We start from the raw sequence: 20,559 nt of genomic DNA on the forward strand, positions 1-20,559 counted from the left end.
ACTCCAATCCAAATGTTGACCAGGAGAGATCTTCCTGTCATTGCCTTTCAAAATAAAAGCACAGCACAATTTCAAAATAAAAGCCTGCGATGGGCCTGAAAAGGCCAGTTTAACCTCTCAGCTTCACACAGCCTTTACAGTAACTCCCATCCAAATTTTGACCAGGTGAGATCTTCCTGTCTCTGCCTTTCAAAATAAAAGCACAGCACAATTTGCCAGTTAAACCTCGAAGGTTCACACAGCCTTTAGAGTAACTCCAATCCAAATTTTGACTAGGTGAGATCTTCCTGTCTCTGCCTTTCAAAATAAAAGCACAGCACAATTTCAAAATGAAAGCCTGTGACGGACCAAAAAATAACCCTTTCCTGCCCAGCTCCGGACATGCACACATCCCGAGCCCCTCCCACGATTTCTGCGTGCGGGAATTGTCTAGTTACATAAATTTGTTGTACTAACGAGTGTGTGCAGATGTGTTATTCTTTGGATCCACAGAGTCTCATGTTGTGCCATCTGTGAGTCACTGGGTAACATATTCTTCAGTGCAATGAAACAGTCACTAGAGCAGCAAAAAGTCTTCAACAAATGCACATATTCCTCTTCATCTAACGTTTGACAAACAGCACAGGGTTCAGTTGTTTAAAGAGAATAAAAAAAGCAAATACAGTGCAGAGGCAACAGATGAAGCAGGTCATTCCACATGTTCTTCTTCCCAGCAATTTATGAGTTCTTCCTTGGGGATCCTGAAGTGTTAGCAGGCCAGATGAGATACACTACCGTTCAAAAGTTGGGGGTCACCCAGACAATTTCATGTTTTCCATGAAAACTCACGCTTTTATTCATGTGCTAACATAACTGCACAAGGGTTTTCTAATCATCAATTAGGCTTTCAACACCATTAGCTAACACAATGTAGCATTAGAACACAGAAGTGATGGTTGCTGTAGATATTCCATTAAAAATCAACTGTCTCCAGCTAAAATAGTCATTTACCACAGTATTTCTGGTTATTTTAATGTTATCTTCATTGAAAAAACATGCTTTCCCAAACTTTTGAACAGTAGTGTATATAATCCCTCCAGTGAGTTCTGGGTCTACCTCAGGGTCTCCTCCCAGGTGGACATGCTCAGAAAACCTCCAAAGGAACTCTCAAGAGAGGCATCCAGATCAGACGTACGAACCACCTCAACTGTCTGCTTTCAACACAAAGGAGCAGTGACTCTACTCTAAGCTTCCTCCAGTTGTCCAAGCTTCTCTTTTAGTCTGAGGTCAGCAACCCTATTGAGGAAGATCATTTCAGCCGCTTGTATCCACAATATCATTCTTCTTTCACTGCTTCTTCACATGACCATAGATTGTTTACCAGAAGATAGACTGTAAAAGTTGGGTGCCTGAGCTCCACCTTCTCATTATTTGATTCGTCTGAAGTTAGGATCATTCGAGCACTGCCAATATGAATGAAATCTATGGGTTTGTTTGGTCTGTCTTCATATGTACAGTCGCTCTTAGTGGTCTCAGAGGATGAGAAGTGTCTGTAAACCACTTTTCAGGAGTGGAAACACCTGAAGTTATTCGACTCCACCCTGACCAAGGAGAAGCAGCACTCCATTATTAAAAGACAAGCTCCATCCTCTCATTTCCATCTTTTTTGGAGAAGTATTCATACGGTGCAAGGATAAGCAGCCCAAACATACATCAAAGCTTTGACCTAAAGACCAAAGAAGACCAAGGACTGTGTTAACCTTTCCTCCACAATCTTGATCCAAAAATGTATCCAAACTGACTGAAAACTCATGTAAAATGACTCAAAAATGGACCCAAAACTATTCAAAATTGACCAAAATGACTTTAATGGAGCACTTAAAGATTGAAAAAACCAAAAGCTCCTGACATGGCAAGAAACTCTTTGGAATGCTGTCATATAATGGTGAAATAACATGAATTATCAAGTCTGAATAAACTGCTTGGATTGCTGTCATTAAAGCAAAAATAGGACAAACAGATACTGAGAGACATTTATCACAGACATTGATTTAAACTGAACTATTCAGTGATGCAAGGTTTGTTAAACTGTAACTTCTTGCCAGTTAAAATAGAAAATGAAATAGATTTTATTTTAAGAAAATCTCTGCTATATGTACTTCAGATTGACAGTTTCTCTAATGAGGAAGTCTCCTGAACACCTTTTTGAAAAACATGTGACTGGTAGAATGACCTTGGAGGGATTAGATCATCCCATCTGGCCTGTGACTGCCCTAGGATCCCCTAAGGGAAGGTGAAGGACGTGACTGGGGAAACAATATTCGAAGGCTTCTCTGCTTAGCTTGTTGCACTGTGATATAGGAAGGAATTGGAAAACAAACAGATTGCAGTTTTCTTAATTAATTAACTTTTGTCCAATGTTCGTCCAGTCCATCGGAGCACAATTGATTTTCAACGCCACACATTTAAATATGTGTATCACCCAAAACGGAGATTTAAAGACACGGCAAAGAAGAGAAGGAATATTCAGCTGGAGTACCACCCAGTCAGCCTCTTAGTGAGCCTAAATAAAATATGCTGATCACCTGCAGGGTAAATGGTGCTATAAATAGCAGAGCCGGTAAAAAGCCTCTCAACAAAAACCCTCAAGAACCCCTCAAGATCTCTCCCGTCACTGATGCCAGTCGGAGCGGGGTCCGCCGGTAGAAATGAATTTTTTTCTTTGCCAGCATCTCCTCGCAGCTTGGGTGTGACAAGGAGACCGTGGGTGGCAGATTATGGCATCTCCAGCTAATTATCTATTTGGACAAAGATCAAACGCCCTACTGTGGAAATTATGTTCAATGTTTATGCAAGTCTGAGCCGTCGATGTGCCAAAAAGTCTGCAAAGAGGAGAGAGGTTGGAAGAAAAAGGCTTTAACAGAAGCCTTGACAAAGTGTAAAAATAAGTGTCGCAGAAAAATGCTGGAAATGAAGCAGTACGCTATTAATTTTCTCCACACATTCACACGCTGCCTCGACAAATACACCAATCAGTCACAATATTCAAACCACTGACAGGTGAAGTGCATGACACCAATCAGCTTCTTTAAAAGCAGTGCTCTGCAGGGAAACTACTGTGGCACATGCCACCCACCAAAACACTGTTGCAGACCAAGAACACACCACCATGGCAACATCAGCAGGACAATGAACCCTACCACCAAAATAAAACTGCTCAGGAACCTGACAAAGAGCCCAAGATGTCAACTTGGCCTCCAAACTCTCTAGATCCAAATCGGATCACTAGAACAAGCCTGATCCACAGATGATCCATTCTACAACCCACAGGATTCAAAAGATGTGCCACCAAACTGCCGATGCTCATCACTTTAACAGTTACACCTTGCTGGCATCGGGTTGGTGTCCCTTTTGCTTTAAGAACTGCCTTAATTCTTCACGACATAGATTCAACAAGGTGCCGAAGGCATTCTTTAGTGATTTTGGTCCATATTGACATGAAAGCATCTCTTGTAATTCCATGATACAAATCTGTCATTCTACCACATCCTAAAGGTGCTTTATTGGATCGAGGTCTGGTGACGGTGGAGGCCATTGGAGTACAGTGAACTCATGGCTCGCAGCAACACTCAGGTAGGCTGTGGAGTTTAAATGATGCTCAGTTGGTATGAAGGGGCCCAAAATGAGCCAAGAAAATATCCCCCACACCGTTACACTACCAGCAGTCTGAACTGTTGATCTAAGAAGGATGCTGTCATGTTGTTCAAGTCAAATTCTGACCCACAGTACGAACATTACAGCAGAAATCTAAACTAATCAGTCCAGGAAACATTTTTTCAAATTTTCTATTGTCCAATTTTGGTGAGCTTGTGTGAACTGTAGCCTCAGTTTCCTGTTCTTAGCTGACAGGAGTGACACCCGGTGCGGTCTTCTGCTGCTGTAGATCATCTGATTCAAGGTACGGCGTGTTGTGTGTTCAGAGGTGGTATTCTGCATTCCTTGGTTGTAACGAGTGGTTATTCGAGTTACTGCCTTTCATGTTGGACTAGTCTGGCCATTGACATCCAATTTCTGGCATCACTAAGGCATTTTCGTCAAGAGAACTGCCGCTCACTGGCCATTTTCTCTTTTCTGGATTATTCTGTGTAAACACTAGAGATGGTTGTGGGTGAAAATCCCAGGAGATCAGCAGTGCCCGTCTGGCACCAACAACCATGTCACATTCAAAGTCACCTAACCACCTTTTCCTCTTCATTCTAATGCTCATTTTGAACTTCAGCTGGTTGTCTTTCCCATTTCTACAAGCCTAAATGCACTGAAATGCTGCCATGATGATTCAGCCCGATCTCACGAGGATTCGTGAAACTGTCACGTAAATTTTTGTTTCGGCTTCGTGCGCACCAACACGATTTCGTCATGTTTTTCGTGCCGCTCACCACGAAATGCACACCAATGTATTTTAAACGGCGGACTTTTCGTGCCACTCAGAACGTATTTCAAAAGAATGTGTATATTATATTTTTAATGTAAAACCGCGGCGAATCCAACGCTATATTTTTGCATGACATCGTCCCTAAACATAACCCTAACCATAATCCTAACCATAACCTAACCATAACCTAACCATAAGCCGGTGGTACACTTACCAATTTGCATAGGAATTTCAAGAATGTCCGGCGGCCGGCGGCCGCAAACGCGATCACACAAGCAGTATACGCCGATGGACAGCTTAGATCGTCATGAATCCGCCGGTATAAACCACTTTCAGATGTGATTACCACAGCGAAAAACATTTCGTGGTGAGCGGCACGAAAAACATGACGAAATCGTGTTGGTGCGCACGAAACCGAAACTAAAACTTACGTGACAGTTTCACGAATCCCCATGAGACCGGGTTGCAGTGGATGATTAGACATTTGTGTTAAGGAGCAAACAGGTGAACCTAATAAATCGACCAGTGAGTATACATACAAGATAACTTTTCACACTGATTAAAACAGTTTCTTTGCTCAGCCAATCCAATAAGTTACTTCACATAACTGCTATATGGTAACAAAGCTCTCCACCCTCGTTGCTCACAGGTTTCTGTACTTTTCTACCTGTTTTTTGAGTTGCCTGCTTTGAGATTACATAAATACCACTGAGGTATGGTGCAGACATGACTTAGCAAACCGGTTCCAACTGCAACCCAATCAAACATCCTGATGTGAATTATGGTTATCTTTATAATACATTGAGTATTATGAAAAAACTGTTCCTAAACCATGCACATTTATTATTTGCAAAGCCTCCCCGGAGCCGACAACAACGTATACATATGTGCACTGCAATGCATAAAATGGAAACGAACCATGAAGTGAAAAACCTTTTGCTGTGTTATTCTATCTAAATAATTTTATTCAGATAAATGGGATTCATTTGGGGGGCTTGCATTCAGTTCTCTTAACAATAATAAAATCATCCCTGAGGTTGTTTTAGTTGTTGTTCAGCTGCAGTCAGAATGAAAACAGGTGGAGTTTAGGAGTTTTCGTTGGTTGTCCTTTTCTTACCCTGGCAGTTACTTTCTTCCTGCGTTTAATTATTTACTCGCAAAGACATCATTGAAAATTTAAATGAGCCCTAAATGACACACACCAGAGTTGGGTGTCTTGATGGTGGCAGGACATAATATATTGTGTTTTATTGCATCCAGCTGAACACTGGAAAATTGTCTTATCACAAATGTAAGTGAGCTGCAGTTATTTTGACTCAGAAAGAGGCAGCTTCATCCAAATTGAAATATCTGAGGTCTTTTCCTAATTGCACAGAGGTTAATTAAGAGGTTTAAAGCCAGCAGTCGATAAAAGGAACAGCGATGAGATGAACAAAATGGGTAGTCAGAGAACCCAGCACCTCATTTTTCATCTGAATCTTAATTTTAATCGGTGAGCTGCTCACAATGTAGAATGCTTGTACGAGAATTTAAGACGTAGAAGTTGTCAGGATGCTGCTCGGAACAAATACGAGGCTGTGGAGCCGCTAATAACAATACCTGTCAGCGAAGAACAGCCAAGGTATTTTTAGTCAGACTATTGTACTCTGAAGTGATTTGGCAGTCTGTGTCAGTGAGTCACTGTAATAACTTTCTGAACGGTTTCGGTCCAGCACTTCGTCGTTTAATTTTTAAACACACTCTACATGAAAGAGCTGAAAGAAGGATGGCGAAGATTCATTTATCCAGCCGGTCAGTGTCTGTCTGAGCCGAACAATGCAAATGGAAATGAAAAAATTCAAAAAAAATCCCATCATCTTGTCATTTAGTTTTCCCATTGCAGCTGTGGAAGCAAAGTCATTCAAGCACTGCTGTCAGCACTACGCTTCTGTCTGAATAGGAGGTTAGGTGGTGGTGGGATCCACTGTCACCTTCCTCCTCGGTCTGATTAAGCTCGGACCCTCCAGCTCATACATCTCAATAAAGCTCCTCGGCAGCTCTTTCCTCCTGTAAATTGATGTTTGCTTGAATTTAATTTGTTTTGGGAACCTGACTCCATCCCCTGCACTGCTGGAGCTCTAATTATGCATGTATGAAATAAATACTTAGGCTGCTGCACCAATTCACGGTGGCACAGTGACTTATAGGTGGGTGTGGAGGTATGAAAATGGATGTAAAAGGGGCGGGGGGCAGAAAGAATAAGAAAAAGATAGTCAATGGAAAGTCTTTAACTCTCCACTGGAGACTTAAAAAACAACAACAATATCATGCAATGCAAATACAGAATCTCCAGGATCAGAGCATTTTAAAGCAATGAAGACTCACTGAAGGTAATTCTTTACAGAAAAATCACATGAATTTAACATGTAGGAACAACTGGTACACTCAAAAAATATAAACGCAACACTTTTGTTTTTGCTCCCATTTTTTATGAGATGAACTCAAAGATCTAAAACTTTTCCCACATACACAATATCACAATTTTTCTCAAATATTGTTCACAAATCTGTCTAAATCTGTGATAGTGAGCACTTCTCCTTTGCTGAGATAATCCATCCCACCTCACAGGTGTGCCATATCAAGATGCTGATTAGACACCATGATTAGTGCACAGGTGTGCCTTAGACTGCCCACAATAAAAGGACACTCTGAAAGGTGCAGTTTTGTTTTATTGGAGGGGGGTCTGGCCACTCTGAAAACTAAACAGTATCTGGTGTGACCACTATATGCCTCATGCAGTGCAACACATCTCCTTCACATAGAGTTGATCAGGTTGTCTGATTGTGGCCTGTGGAATGTTGGTCCACTCCTCTTCAATGGCTGTGTGAAGTTGCTGGATATTGGCGGGAACTGGTACACGCTGTCATATACGCTGAGCCAGAGCATCCCAAACATGCTCAATGGATGACATGTCTGGCAAGTATGCTGGCCAGGCAAGAACTGGGACGTTTTCAGCTTCCAAGAATTGTGTACAGATCCTTGCAACATGGGGCCGTGCATTATCCTGCTGCAACATGAGGTGATGTTCTTGGATGTATGGCACAACAATGGGCCTCAGGATCTCATCACGGTATCTCTGTGCATTCAAAATGCCATCAATAAAATGCACCTGTGTTCTTCGTCCATAACAGACGCCTGCCCATACCATAACCCCACCGCCACCATGGGCCACTCCATCCACAACATTGACATCAGAAAACCGCTCACCCACACGACGCCACACACGCTGTCTGCCATCTGCCCTGAACAGTGTAAACCTGGATTCATCCGTGAAGAGAACATCTCTCCAACATGCCAGACGCCATCCAATGTGAGCATTTGCCCACTCAAGTCGGTTACAACGACGAACTGGTGTCAGGTGGAGACCCCGATGAGGACGATGAGCATGCAGAGGAGCTTCCCTGAGACGGTTTCTGACAGTTTGTGCAGAAATTCTTTGGTTATGCAAACCCATTGTTTCAGCAGCTGTCCGAGTGGCTGGTCTCAGACCATCTTGGAGGTGAACATGCTGGATGTGGAGGTCCTGGGCTGGTGTGGTTACATGTGGTCTGCGGTTGTGAGGCTGGTTGGATGTACTGCCAAATTCTCTGAAATGCCTTTGGAGACGGCTTATGGTAGAGAAATGAACATTCAATACACCAGCAACAGCTCTGGTTGACATTCCTGCTGTCAGCATGCCAATTGCACGCTCCCTCAAATCTTGCCACATCTGTGGCATTGTGCTGTGTGATAAAACTGCACCTTTCAGAGTGTCCTTTTATTGTGGGCAGTCTAAGGCACACCTGTGCACTAATCATGGTGTCTAATCAGCATCTTGATATGGCACACCTGTGAGGTGGGATGGATTATCTCAGCAAAGGAGAAGTGCTCACTATCACAGATTTAGACAGATTTGTGAACAATGTTTGAGAGAAATGGTGATATTGTGTATGTGGAAAAAGTTTTAGATCTTTTAGTTCATCTCATAAAAAATGGGAGCAAAAACAAAAGTGTTGCGTTTATATTTTTGTTGAGTGTATGTACCATACACCTTTTTTGGGGGGGTTCCTTCCCACTGCTGCTCAAAGGGAATCCAAAGGCATCTTTGATCCGTTTATAATTTGTGAGGTCTGTATCTTCCTACGCTAAGCACTGTGAGATGACATATTTGGGAATGTGCGCTCTTGAAATAAAATTGAATTAGATATAAACACATGTAGAAAACAGGTCACCACAGGTCATACAATGTGCAGCAAGTATGCATTCCTTTTCCACATGTGGACCATTTCTTTATATTCAACTTTTCAAAAGAAGGGAGAAATTCACATTATTGTTTGTGAAATCCATACAAATATCCATGAGAAGCCCATTGGATTACATGTCAAATCTGTCATATTAAAATGAAAATCAAAATTGAGACAAGGTGTACAGTGAAGCTTGCATGCAACTCTAACATGTTTTCACACGGGAAATTCAACACATTTAAATACTCCAACCAGGAGGGTTTTTGTTATGTCTCTTATGATTTTTCTGTAAGCGATAACTTTGAGTAAAGCAGGTGGATGAACATATTTGAACATATTTTACGACTTGCAAATGAAAGCAATTTCCCAAAATAGCAAAAAAGCAAATAACATTTTAAAAGTAGTTAAGAGGGTTTTGTCTTTGCTATTTGTGGAGGAAAAAAGTCTTTGATGGGGAAGATCATTATTGTAGTCACTGGGATTTTTCCAATAAAATACTGAGTGACTTGGACTTTGCATTGTATCAACCAACGCAAAAAAAAAAAAGATTGAAATGGCTTTAGAAGGAACAGAGTATTTAGACCAACCCCTTTTCCTAGAAATGAGGCTGATACAAAATATAAATGACTTCATGTGAATCGTAGCTGCTGCTGTATTATGCTCAGAAGAAACTTTTAGAAACTACATTGGAGTCACTTGAAGGTGGTTGGATTTAACGTCCAGACTCCCATCTGTGGTCCACAGCTTATTTCCCCAACCATTAAACTCTACTTTGAGATGTCTCTGGCAGTTTTATTTCCTTAATTTGTACTTTTACTGCAGACAATGCACCAGGAACAGAAAAGCTCTGACTCAGGTGGAGAGGTAAGAAACCTGGACTTTATCTTTTAAGGTTTATCGCTGCCCCCCAATCAGCTCCCCACATGCTCTGCTCCAAAGGCTCCCCGAGGACTTAACTGAGAGCTCATCTCACTTCCATGGCCCTGTGAAGTTGCTTGATTACAAAGAACAGCTCTGGTGGACGACTTAGCAGCAGCAACATCCTCACCACCCAGAATCTCCCACACAGGAGCTCAAGTCTTCTTTCCATGGCAACATGCTGTCAGAATGACGCAAAATGAATACAACTCAGATGGGCACAAGGACACTAAAGCAACAGTCAGATCAAAACACAAACTTCCTCCTTTGTGGAAACTCGTCCAACATATCAAAGGCAAAACTACAGGCTTTGATGTCACTTTCAGATCGGAATCTGAAGCTTTCAGAGACAGGAATCGTCACCTTCTTGTCCGATGAACTGAACTGATGCTTAAACACTGGCTGGGCAAAAAGCAGTGAAGTGCCACAGAGTGAAGTGACAAATCAATGCAAAGGTCTGTTAACAGGCAGGAGCGATAGGGACTGATCAAAGAGCTGGGTTCGTGCCAGTCTGCTGTATCAGTGGCACACTGGATGGGAGAAACATCAAGCATCCATTTACATATGGCTTTTTAATATTTAATCAGGTGGGCTGCCAATAGAAAGAGATTTACATCTGAGAGGCAAAGCCCTCGTTAAGCACACAAGTTAATAAAGTGTGCCAGTTGATATGTGCTCGGCTCATTAGTGATTCTTTTGTCAAACCTCTGATGAATATACAGAAGTGTGTCAAGTGTTTGGTTTAGCTGAGATTAAGAGCACTACTTTGTCAAAACCTGCATTTGAAGACCAAAGTGGAATCAAGGAAAGTCAAAACATATCTGCAGGAGGACAGAGAGCAAATCAGTTACAGTTCTGAGGGACTGAAGACACCCGGCTAACCTCCTCCACTATCCGGAGAGAAATTCAGATTCACTGTGCTGTAAATACCACAGGGACAGCCGAGGCTCGCTCCTTACCATATTCAAACCCATCTGAATTTGTAATGTGTGAGGCAGCGGAGGAGAGATAGTTGAAGAGCAGAGGATCCCCAGTTGTGCGTGGCACCAGTTAAAACAGGAAAAAAAAGGAAGAAACGCTTCAAGAGGCGAAATATGACTCGTTCTGATCTGCATGCACATACAGTAGGTCGGAGGTGGTAACTGGTAGGTGGTAGGTTGTGTGTTGTGTTGCATCATTTATTGAGAGACTCACTGTTAAAATCACAGCTTTAGAGATTCAACAGTCAGATTAATAATTTGTCTTCATGTTTCACAGACCCTGAATGTAAAACAGTGTAGATATGTGGGTCACAAACTTTTTTTTTTCTCGGGCATCCCGCCTTCATAAACCAAAAATGCTGACACTTACAGAGAAATACAGATTAGCACAACAGGATTAGCCCTATAACACTAACCCCATAACACCGTATTTTCCTCCTGGTCTTCCTCACCTGCAGTGACACATTCTACATTTTAAAAAACTGCTGGTATGGATAGTGAAAAATGCCCCATTTTCATGTTCATAAATACCTACTTTCCTTCTGGACTCCCTGATGCTGGTTGCTGTGGAGACCATTCAGTCATTCTGGGTCACGTCTCTGAGCATTTCCTAATGTAGGCGAACAGTAGTAGTAAAAATAAGAGTGAAATTAAACTTGTGGGAACGATACCATAGGGCTTATTATCAAAGGTTTACATAACTTTTATCTAAAAATCTTTGCTTTAACTTTAAATCTTTTACTATTGACAGATGAGGCCAATAGCATTGATTATGTCATCACAACAACAATAAATGTTACTGTCTGGGATCATTGGAAGGTGAACAGTCAATTCTTCTTGTCAATGTGATGTATGTGGGAGAAATAAGGTCCTGAGTGACTTTGACAAAAGACAAATGATTTGAAATCGTGAAAAAAATCTAATAATCAGTTTTTAAAACACCATTTCAGCACATTTAGTTTTTAAATGTCTCATAAAAGATCACAAAATGTTGTTCATGTGACTTTACTTGAACAATGCCAATGTTAGATGAGTTACAGTTATTTTACAACGCATACAAATTTCAGAATGTTTGCGTGTCCTGGCTTGTTTTAAGCGGGGAAAGAAGTGGGTGAGCATCAGGAATTTAGCATTTAGATTAAATTCCAATGACGCTTGTGGGTTTTTTCATCTTGTGTTGCAATCATAGACTGTATATAAAGTGGACGTAGCATCTGGCTCCAGAATTGAAGCCAACCCGGAAGTGTCAAAAACTTGCAATATCACGCCGTCCGCTAGGGTTGGCTCCAAAAAGCTTTTTCTCCATAGACCCCAATTCATTTTTGGAAAAAATAGAATTTGATAGAGTGATTTTCTGCAGCTCAGGATTTTTTTCCCGTTAGTTTTCATGGTCAAAATGAGAGATCAGGTGGCCGATCTTAAAATAAATCAATACTGAATTTTAAATAAATCGTTAAAGTTGGCGGAGCCAGGGGGCGTGGCTATACTTGATAGACAGCAACAGAAGCCTCTGCGGTAAAACGTGGGCGGGATAAGAGAGTCCTCAGCCAATCCTGCCCCTAGTTGCTCTCCGGTCCAGCCTGTTTGATGACGCTTTTTACGTCACTGGCTCCAAAAAATCCAAAACAGTGACCAGGAAGTAGCAAAATCCGGACTTCATTTTCTCGGCGTTGAAACCAACGGGTGACGTCACGGTTAGTTTACGCCTGGTTGCAATTAAATATGATCAAACCACACCCACACAGTCCAGATGATGGAGATTCTCTGAGCTTGAATGTAAAACTTTAAAGAAGTAACAGTGATGTTATTTGAATTTTCATCGGTTGAGGCTGAAGATGACAAACTTTGAAAAGTGTAAAAGTTTGGAGTTGTGGAGTTAGAGAGAGAGAGAGACAGAGTTGTCTTATATAGACTCCATGCTACATTAGCTGCTGCTAAAATAACTGACCTCAGTGTCACACTGAACTCTTTGAAGCAAGTTTGGAGAATAAAGAAGGTAGAAAATGCTATAATTGTGCTACTCCATTATTATTACGAGGAAATGTGCAAGATTTGAAGCTGATTTTACAGGAGCTCGCAATAATGGAAATATTTTCAGAGCTGCCATAAAGTCTCGGTGCTGTTTATTGATCTGTAAACATCCGAATTTGTGGAGTCACTGTGACATAAAATCCAAAGATTATCAGATTAAAGTGGTTAAAGTGGATGAAGATGTTTTTCAGTCACTTGAAGTTGCTGATCTGGTGTCTGTCTGATCTGTGTATTACATGACATGCCAAGTGATTCTGCACATCATGCTTCAGCAAAAACTCCTCCACATTTTAATTACTTTTCCTCACTGCTGTGAATTAAAATGTTTCCCCTCTTCTTTCCACGCTGCACAGATCACACGCTGGGATTGACATTTTAGTGAATGTGGATTATTTTGTTAGAACATAAACTGGTTTTTCAAATGCATAACTATGGTGTATTTGTGTTTGGAGATCCACCTTTATTAAGCCTTTTTTGGTGTAAAGTGTAACAACCGTGCAACTTTATGCCAAACATGACACTAGAGTACATTAACCCTCGTGTTGTCCTGTGTGTCAAAATTGGCCCGCTTTAAAGTTTGAAAATGTGGGGAAAAAAATACATATTTTCACAGTGAAACTTCTGATGTTCACATTTTCAACATTTTTGGGAAAACTTTGAACATTTTTTGGTGGAAAAAAAAGAAATGTTAAAAATGTTCTCAAAGAAAATACTAGAAGTTTTACTGATATATATGTAATCACTTTAGATATTTTTAGGACTTTTTTTGGAAAGATTTTTACTCATTTTTTGAACATAGTTACAAGAATTTTGTTGCCGCAATTGGGGGATTTTTTCTAAAGGAATTATTGGAATTTTCTTCCTAAAGATTTTGTAAATTTTCAGAAATTTGGAGATTTTTTTTGTTGAATTTTTGGATTTTTTTCAGACAAGGGAACAATATTTTTCGGTGCTCATAAATGAGGACAACAGGACGGTTAACAAAGCAACTGATTGTTGCCGACAAATAGTTTTTCAGCATCTGAGCGCTTATTCTGGCAAAACAGAGGAGTGTGTGTCGTGACTAGATGTTTGAGGTGGGTTTCCCTCATAATCCTGTCCTCCGCATGCTAAATGCCACAGGGCCTTCTTCCTCTCCCCACCCAACATCTGAAAATAGATCCTCACCGCCGCTCTGTCATCATCTTAGGCACAGGAGAATAGAGCAGAATGAAGGAGTTGGCTCGCCCAGCTGGATTTTTCATCAGTACAGAGTATAAAGTACACTTCATGCTCTCAGTTTCCTTGGTAACACGTCTGTTATCTAAATAAAAAAATAAAAAAAATCCAAATGCATTTCTAATCCTTGTGTCTACGTGTGCTCTCAGGTGTGTTCGTCTATATTTACCTTCTGAAAGGTCAACTTCTCTGTCCGTCTGTCTGTTGTCAACGGGCTGGAAGTCTGGTGCTTGTATTGTGTAGATGTTGAAAGAAAGTTTGTGTAGATACAAGTCCAAACTGTCCTCATACTACGTGCTCAGGTGGTAGAGTCGGTTGTCCAGGAAGCGTCCCTGGGCCCGATACTAAATCCAACGTTGCTGATAGCACATAAAGCACTTAGAGTACCAGCAGAGTAGAAAAGTGGAGAGCATTCATCGACATGGATATTGTCTAGGTTGCTGTGACTCTTTGGAGCTTTTTCTCACGCATTTGTAACTTTAGGTCCAACTCAAGACTATTTCTTTGATGTTGTTCCATTTAAACAGGACAGCTTTGAATATGTCAAGCTTAATACATCCTGAACTGGACACACAGAGATACAATAGATAAGATTCTCCTTATCTAACTCGGGTAAGGCGGCAAAGAGGTTTTTTGTTTTTTTTTTACCAAAATGTCAGACTGTTACCTTTAAACTTGGCATTTTATCATGCCACACTATTACTGTTAACTTTTCATGCTGTGATTGGGAACAAATCCGGCTCCTGTGTGTCTCAGTCCATCGAGCATTTGCTTGGTTTGACGTGAGCGGTACCACAGCTTTTATATACAACTACTGTTCAAAAGTTTGGGGTCACCCAGACAATTTCATGTTTTGCATGAAAACTCATACTTTTATCCATGTGCTAACATATGTGTACAAGGGTTTTCTAATCATCAATGAGCCTTTCACCACCATTCGCTAACACAATGTAGCATTAGAACACAGGAGTGATGGTTGCTGGAAATGTTCCTCTGTACCTCTACGTAGATAATCAGCCGTTTCCAGCTAGGATAGTCATTTACCACATTAACAATCTCTGGACCGGATTTCTGATTAATTTACTGCTATCTTCATTGAGAAAATAACCCAAACTTCTGAAAGGCAGTGTTGGTCTATATCTGTTTTTTTTTTAAATTGTTTTTTTCACCAAGTGACAGTGACTTCCATCCAGGTTGCAGGAATCAATAGCCCCTCTCTGCTCCTGGATGCACTTCACCTCTTGGCAACACAACACACGTCCTTCTCATAGCTTCACTTGATGGGACTCAGTCAACACTTCAAAACACACAGACACCAAAGTTGCTGTAACACAGCACTGGCATCCAAGGGCATCAGAGCCTCGCCGTCTCATTGACAAGCTGTCTGAATTAGGAAACGCTCCTGCGGGCTTCAACAAAGATAAATGACAGCGCAGGAGCAGCAGCCCGATCGGTTTTGACAAAATACAGGAAGGTCTCAAACTGGGAGTGTGATTTATAGGTGGCTGATTAATAGATGTGCTGCTTTATGCCCCTGTAGAGGAATCCTCTGTTCACTGTTGGGTTGTTTATGTTTTCATTTTAATGGGAGGCCTTTCCAATCAATTTTTATTAATATCCAAGACACACACGGAATGAACAGCATCTTGGTTTCACTCTGGTCTTCATTCACATCTGCAATAGAAGCAAAATGGATTTTTTCCTCCTTTGTGAAATCCTCAGAAACATCTTGGAGCGCACACACATGTTGCAGCTCAGCCTGTCACGATGGCCGTCTAATTATAGGCAGAACATGTTGGAAGCTCTCCGAGGCTCTCAAAACACATAAACAAAAGGCCCGGTAAAATAGTAGCTTCTTCTTCTGTCTTGTTGTCTGCCTGAGGCGAACATGCTGCTCACTCCTGCGCTCTCTTAAAGGTTAGCGAAGAAAGAATAAGAAAAAGCTGCTTCTTTATCGGATCTGCTGTCAGCTGCTGACTGTCAAAGGCCAACAGACGACGCTCACTTTCATCAGAACTGCACTGGGTTTTTGTGTTCCGACTGCAATGCCATGTGTTGCATTCAAATGTAAAAATAAAATGCTGTCAGCCTTTAATATCTGAATGGGTCAGGCTGTACATGCCCCAGTATATAAATTACATTTACACCTGGGAGCTTCACAGTACAACCACCAGCTTTCCAGGACACGCCAATGACAAGATGCATTTAAAGGGGAAAAGCCCTCTTCGAAGGACAACTTATTAATATGTGAAGATGGTGGAGGCTGCATTTACATTCTCCTGGCTCTCCAATAGTCTGGTGATGAAGTCAAAGTGCAATTCTAGCAAACAATGTGGCTCCAGAATCAGCATTTATTCTAAGTGACACGTAGGCATGACCAAGGCAGTCCACCAGCCTCAATCCTGTCAGTGTGTCTGATATCAGCTGTCACAAATCTGAGCCAGTAAACACAAACATGGTGCAGATATTGATGTGTGGTGTGCTAAGCTGAAGCAATCGAACCATCACCTATAATGATATCAACATTGGTTTAACCTGTGAATGTCAAATATATATTCTGTAGCTCCAAGATGTATTTGACCTTAGAAGACACACACACACACATTACCACACTTCAGTAGATTGTATGCTGTTATGTACTTCATTACGAGCAAGCTTATCTCAGAGTATTTTTAAACATAAAATGATGCTGATGGCAGAACGTTTGGTTTGCTGTTCAGTCACTCTACCTAAATGCTGTTGCTGGGAAAATAATTCCAAAATACAAAATTTTGTATCATATTTCTTCATGTGTTGGACTGAATAAAGTAAAGGTATAAAAAAAGTAGTCAAAGGTTCACTATGTGTTCAGTATTTCAAAGAAAATCAGAAGCAACACAGGCCCTATCAACGCTTAAAATCTTAATGCAGCTCTGTTGCAAATCTGTCCACATCTTTCAAAAGTTTCAATGATGAATGCACTCTATCATTTGTAAAATTTGCTGGTGACACCCTAATTACCTGTTTTTGCAGGTATTCTATAGATGCCAGCATTTTAGCACCATATTTCTATTTATAGCTCTTTGACCAGCACAATTTGCACATTAAACGTACGTTCGTTTGTACATTGTGTCCTTCTATATCTTGAATGTAACATGTCTGAGCTACTGGACATCTTAAATTTCCCTACGAGGCTGAATAAAGTATGTATCTATCTTGACTAGGATACCCGATTTCAGAATCGTTAGTTTCTGAACAGGGACATGACTTAATGCTTCACATTTATGACTTGAAAACAGTGACGTTGTTGTAACTTGAAACACAAAGACTAGAATTTGGACTCAGCTTCAACTTCAGATTTGACTTGGTACTTGTCAGTCTTAAGAGATCCAAGCACCAAAAAAAGTGATGTCATCTGTCTTAAATATGACCGACATCACTAAGATCTGCACATGAAGCTTTGATTGACAGGTGCAGCTACACAATCTGCAGCATTTTAATTAAAATCCTAAAAAAAAAACCCCTGCAATGTGATTCACACAGTAAATGAAACATCCCTGATCACGAGGCTCATAAGTTATCATCAGAGTGCAACTGGGACAAGTGATGGCTCAAGATATGACCCACATTCACATGGGTTCTCTTGGGAATAAAATCATCCATCAAAACAGCAACTGAAAGCGCTTTCTTGACTAATTTTGAATATTGGTAAGAATATGGTTGTTGAGAAACTACAAAAGGGTATGTGAAGTACACAACAACAGAATGAGCCAAGACAAATGTTTGGATGTGGCATGTTCACTCCCAGGAAACAAATGTAATGGCATTGCTGAATTCTTGTAATAATATTTTAACAAATGGTAAAGTCAGTCATCCATTCTGATGAATTTTACTCACACTCATCCTGAAAATGTAATGTCACAGTTTGAGTGTGGATAATAAAAGAATACTGACTCACAAACGGCACACTGATGCCATTTCGATGGAAAAAAACAAAAAACAAACATTTTCTGCATGTAATTAGAAACAAGTGTTGATTTAACCTCTGGAGCATCATGTGTGCTAGAACACAGATGTCATACCTGCCTCTGGAACGTTCATACTAATTACAGTTGTAATAATAGCACAGTTTTTTGTTTTTTTGGTGTGTGGGGGACCATAAACAAGATCAATCACAGTCGTACACAGGATTCATCGAGGAGCCTGCATGCATCAGTGTCTGCCAGTATGTTGCACTCACGAAAGCGTCCTCTCCAGTCTGCTGCCAGTTGAGCCGATGATCTCTCCCAGTGTGCAGAACATCTGACCCAGGAAGTCCTTCACAGATTACAGGAAACCAGCATCATCAATATAGCACACAGCGCTCAACTTTCAGTACCTATTGATTTTCCCACAAAACATTTCATTTTTATTTTGTGGTATTTTATCTGCAGCTAAATCTTCTCATTTATTCACCTCACGGTCTTAGGGTCTGCTCCGAAATCCATCTAGGTGCATTTTCAGTTGACGAGTAAAAGTACAAACACAGAAAACTTTAAAGATCAGATATGTCTGGAGCGATGAGGAAACTTCCTTGGAGTGAAACTGAAAACTATGGCTGAAAAAGCCAAGTCCATCATGTTTTCTACGTGACTGTTTCAATTATATCGACTCGTTGTGCAATCTCCTTCTGCAATAGTTAACTGGCACTGATTGGAGATTTACTACCACCATTTTTTTTTTTTTTAATCTCATATCTCACTCGAACACATCTGTTATTGCAATGTGAATATTAATTCCCCATTTACACCTGTTATCTGCACACAATTTAAATCCAAACTCATCCAGATTAGGGAAAGCCCATGTCAATACAATGTGTCAGTGCATGCAGAATCCCTTGGAATTCCAGTATGTGATTGACTGAATCGGTGCTACGGTATTAGAGGGAATCGTGGTGTTTGTGACATTATGTGACAAACTGGGACATGTCTAAGTCGGCATGCCCAGTCTAACTGATTTGCATATTGATATTAGATCAGATTGCAGCACAATCCTGGTAGCACAAACGTATTTTAATACCAGATCTAAATGCGAAGACCTGCAGATGGGATGTTGTTATGTAGATAATGTATGCAGGCAGGTCACATTTTAATGCCAGGAGTAGATGGGGCCGGAATAAGAGGCAATGACATCTTAAAAGCGCTCCAAGCTGTATGAAAAGCATCTTCACTGGAAGCTTGACATTTATGCTTAATGCTCCTTCTATCATTTATCCACCGAGTCTGATCACACTGCACTGTCACATCACGTTGTGTTTTCATCGATGCATCGACTTTCACACTTCAGCCGAGCACATAAAAGTTTCAGATGATTTTCTATAATGTATCACAAATGAAAACGGATCCCTGAAAGTCAAAAAGCACCAAGTAACTACAATAATGCACCATCGGTAAGTGGGCAGGTGTGCTGAAATGCACTGAAAGGAACACGCGACTAAGAAAAAGAGATCACATTCTTTTATGAGATGTTAAGATTACAATCAAAGTCTCTGAGGTGAGAAAAACCTTCCCACAATTCAGCCCAGATGGTCTCTTATCTGTCCTTCATTTCTATAAGAATCAGCTATGCAGTCACAGAAACACATTCAGAAGTCCACATAAGTTTAACACTGAGCTAAAACCTCAGGTAAGATGGGAAAATGTCCAGCAGATAGAAGAAAGAATGATGAAGATGTTGGCTTACCTTCTGCTCATCCACGTAAGTAGGCAGTGAAGAAAGGCAGATAGGAGTTAGGGGAGAAGCTAGATAAACACAATGACAACACCTCAAGTTGATGCCAAAAAAATGCATACATAGACACTGATAAAGGCTGTCTTTGTTGCTTACTACACTAAGCTGAAGTGAGATGCTTTCATCATTTGCTTGATCAATCACTGTCTGATGTAAATACATTAAAAACCAAACTATCCCTGTGATTGAATTTATACTTTCTACATTGTAGATGCTGACATAGTCTTGTCTAAAGTTGAAATGAAACTATCCATTCATCCATCAGTTGTAGCAGCTTTTTCCAGGATGAAGGAAAACTGGAGTCAATCTAAGCCGACGTCAGACTCACATTTACATCTGTATTACAAATGAATGCGAGTCGCTACTTCATCTAACCTGCATGTCTTTGGACTACAGTGAAAGGTTATGGCATAAACCACTGACCCAAACAAAAAGAAAATTTAATTAAATTTTATTCTTAGAGCGCAGATACACAACATATTTCAACTCAAAGTGCTTAGCACAGTAAGGTACAAAACTTACAAATTACAAACAGAGAACAGAAAACACAACGATCCAAAAGATGCCTTTGGATTCCCTACGAGTGACGGTGGTAAGGAACAAAAATAAACCTGGATAGTGGGGAAAACAGGTGTCTCAACATTCAAAAAATGGCTGAAAGCCCTGAAAGAATTTAATTTGGCCAGAATTAGACTGCTTTAGCTGTAACTGCCCCACAAAAACACTGGAGATGGCTCATTGCTAAACAGTGGAGCTCTGATCAGTAGCTTCACTGCAATGCATGCATGGTAAGGTGACTGGTCTCGGCATCCCACCTCTCACAGGGGGGAAAGACTCTAGCCCTCACCTGCAACCCCTCTATAAAGCAAATACAATCAATGGATGGATAGGAATCCATCCACTCTCTATACACCGCTTTATCCTCACTAGGGTCGCGGGGGTGCTGGAGCCTATCCCAGCTGACTCGGGTGAAGGCAGAGGACACCCTGGA

At 40.9% G+C, this 20,559-nt stretch overlaps 1 protein-coding gene across 1 annotated transcript in view; it reads right to left on the minus strand.

Annotated features, from left to right (window-relative positions):
* Positions 1-20,559, minus strand: part of LOC110955772 (copine-9-like) — a 209,958-nt gene that overhangs the window by 111,551 nt on the left and 77,848 nt on the right. The window contains 1 exon segment of the mRNA XM_022200897.2: positions 18,040-18,119. Coding sequence (XP_022056589.2) covers positions 18,040-18,119 — 80 coding nt within the window.

The sequence above is a fragment of the Acanthochromis polyacanthus genome, chromosome 5, assembly GCF_021347895.1.
Source record: "Acanthochromis polyacanthus isolate Apoly-LR-REF ecotype Palm Island chromosome 5, KAUST_Apoly_ChrSc, whole genome shotgun sequence".
Taxonomy (NCBI): domain Eukaryota; kingdom Metazoa; phylum Chordata; class Actinopteri; family Pomacentridae; genus Acanthochromis; species Acanthochromis polyacanthus.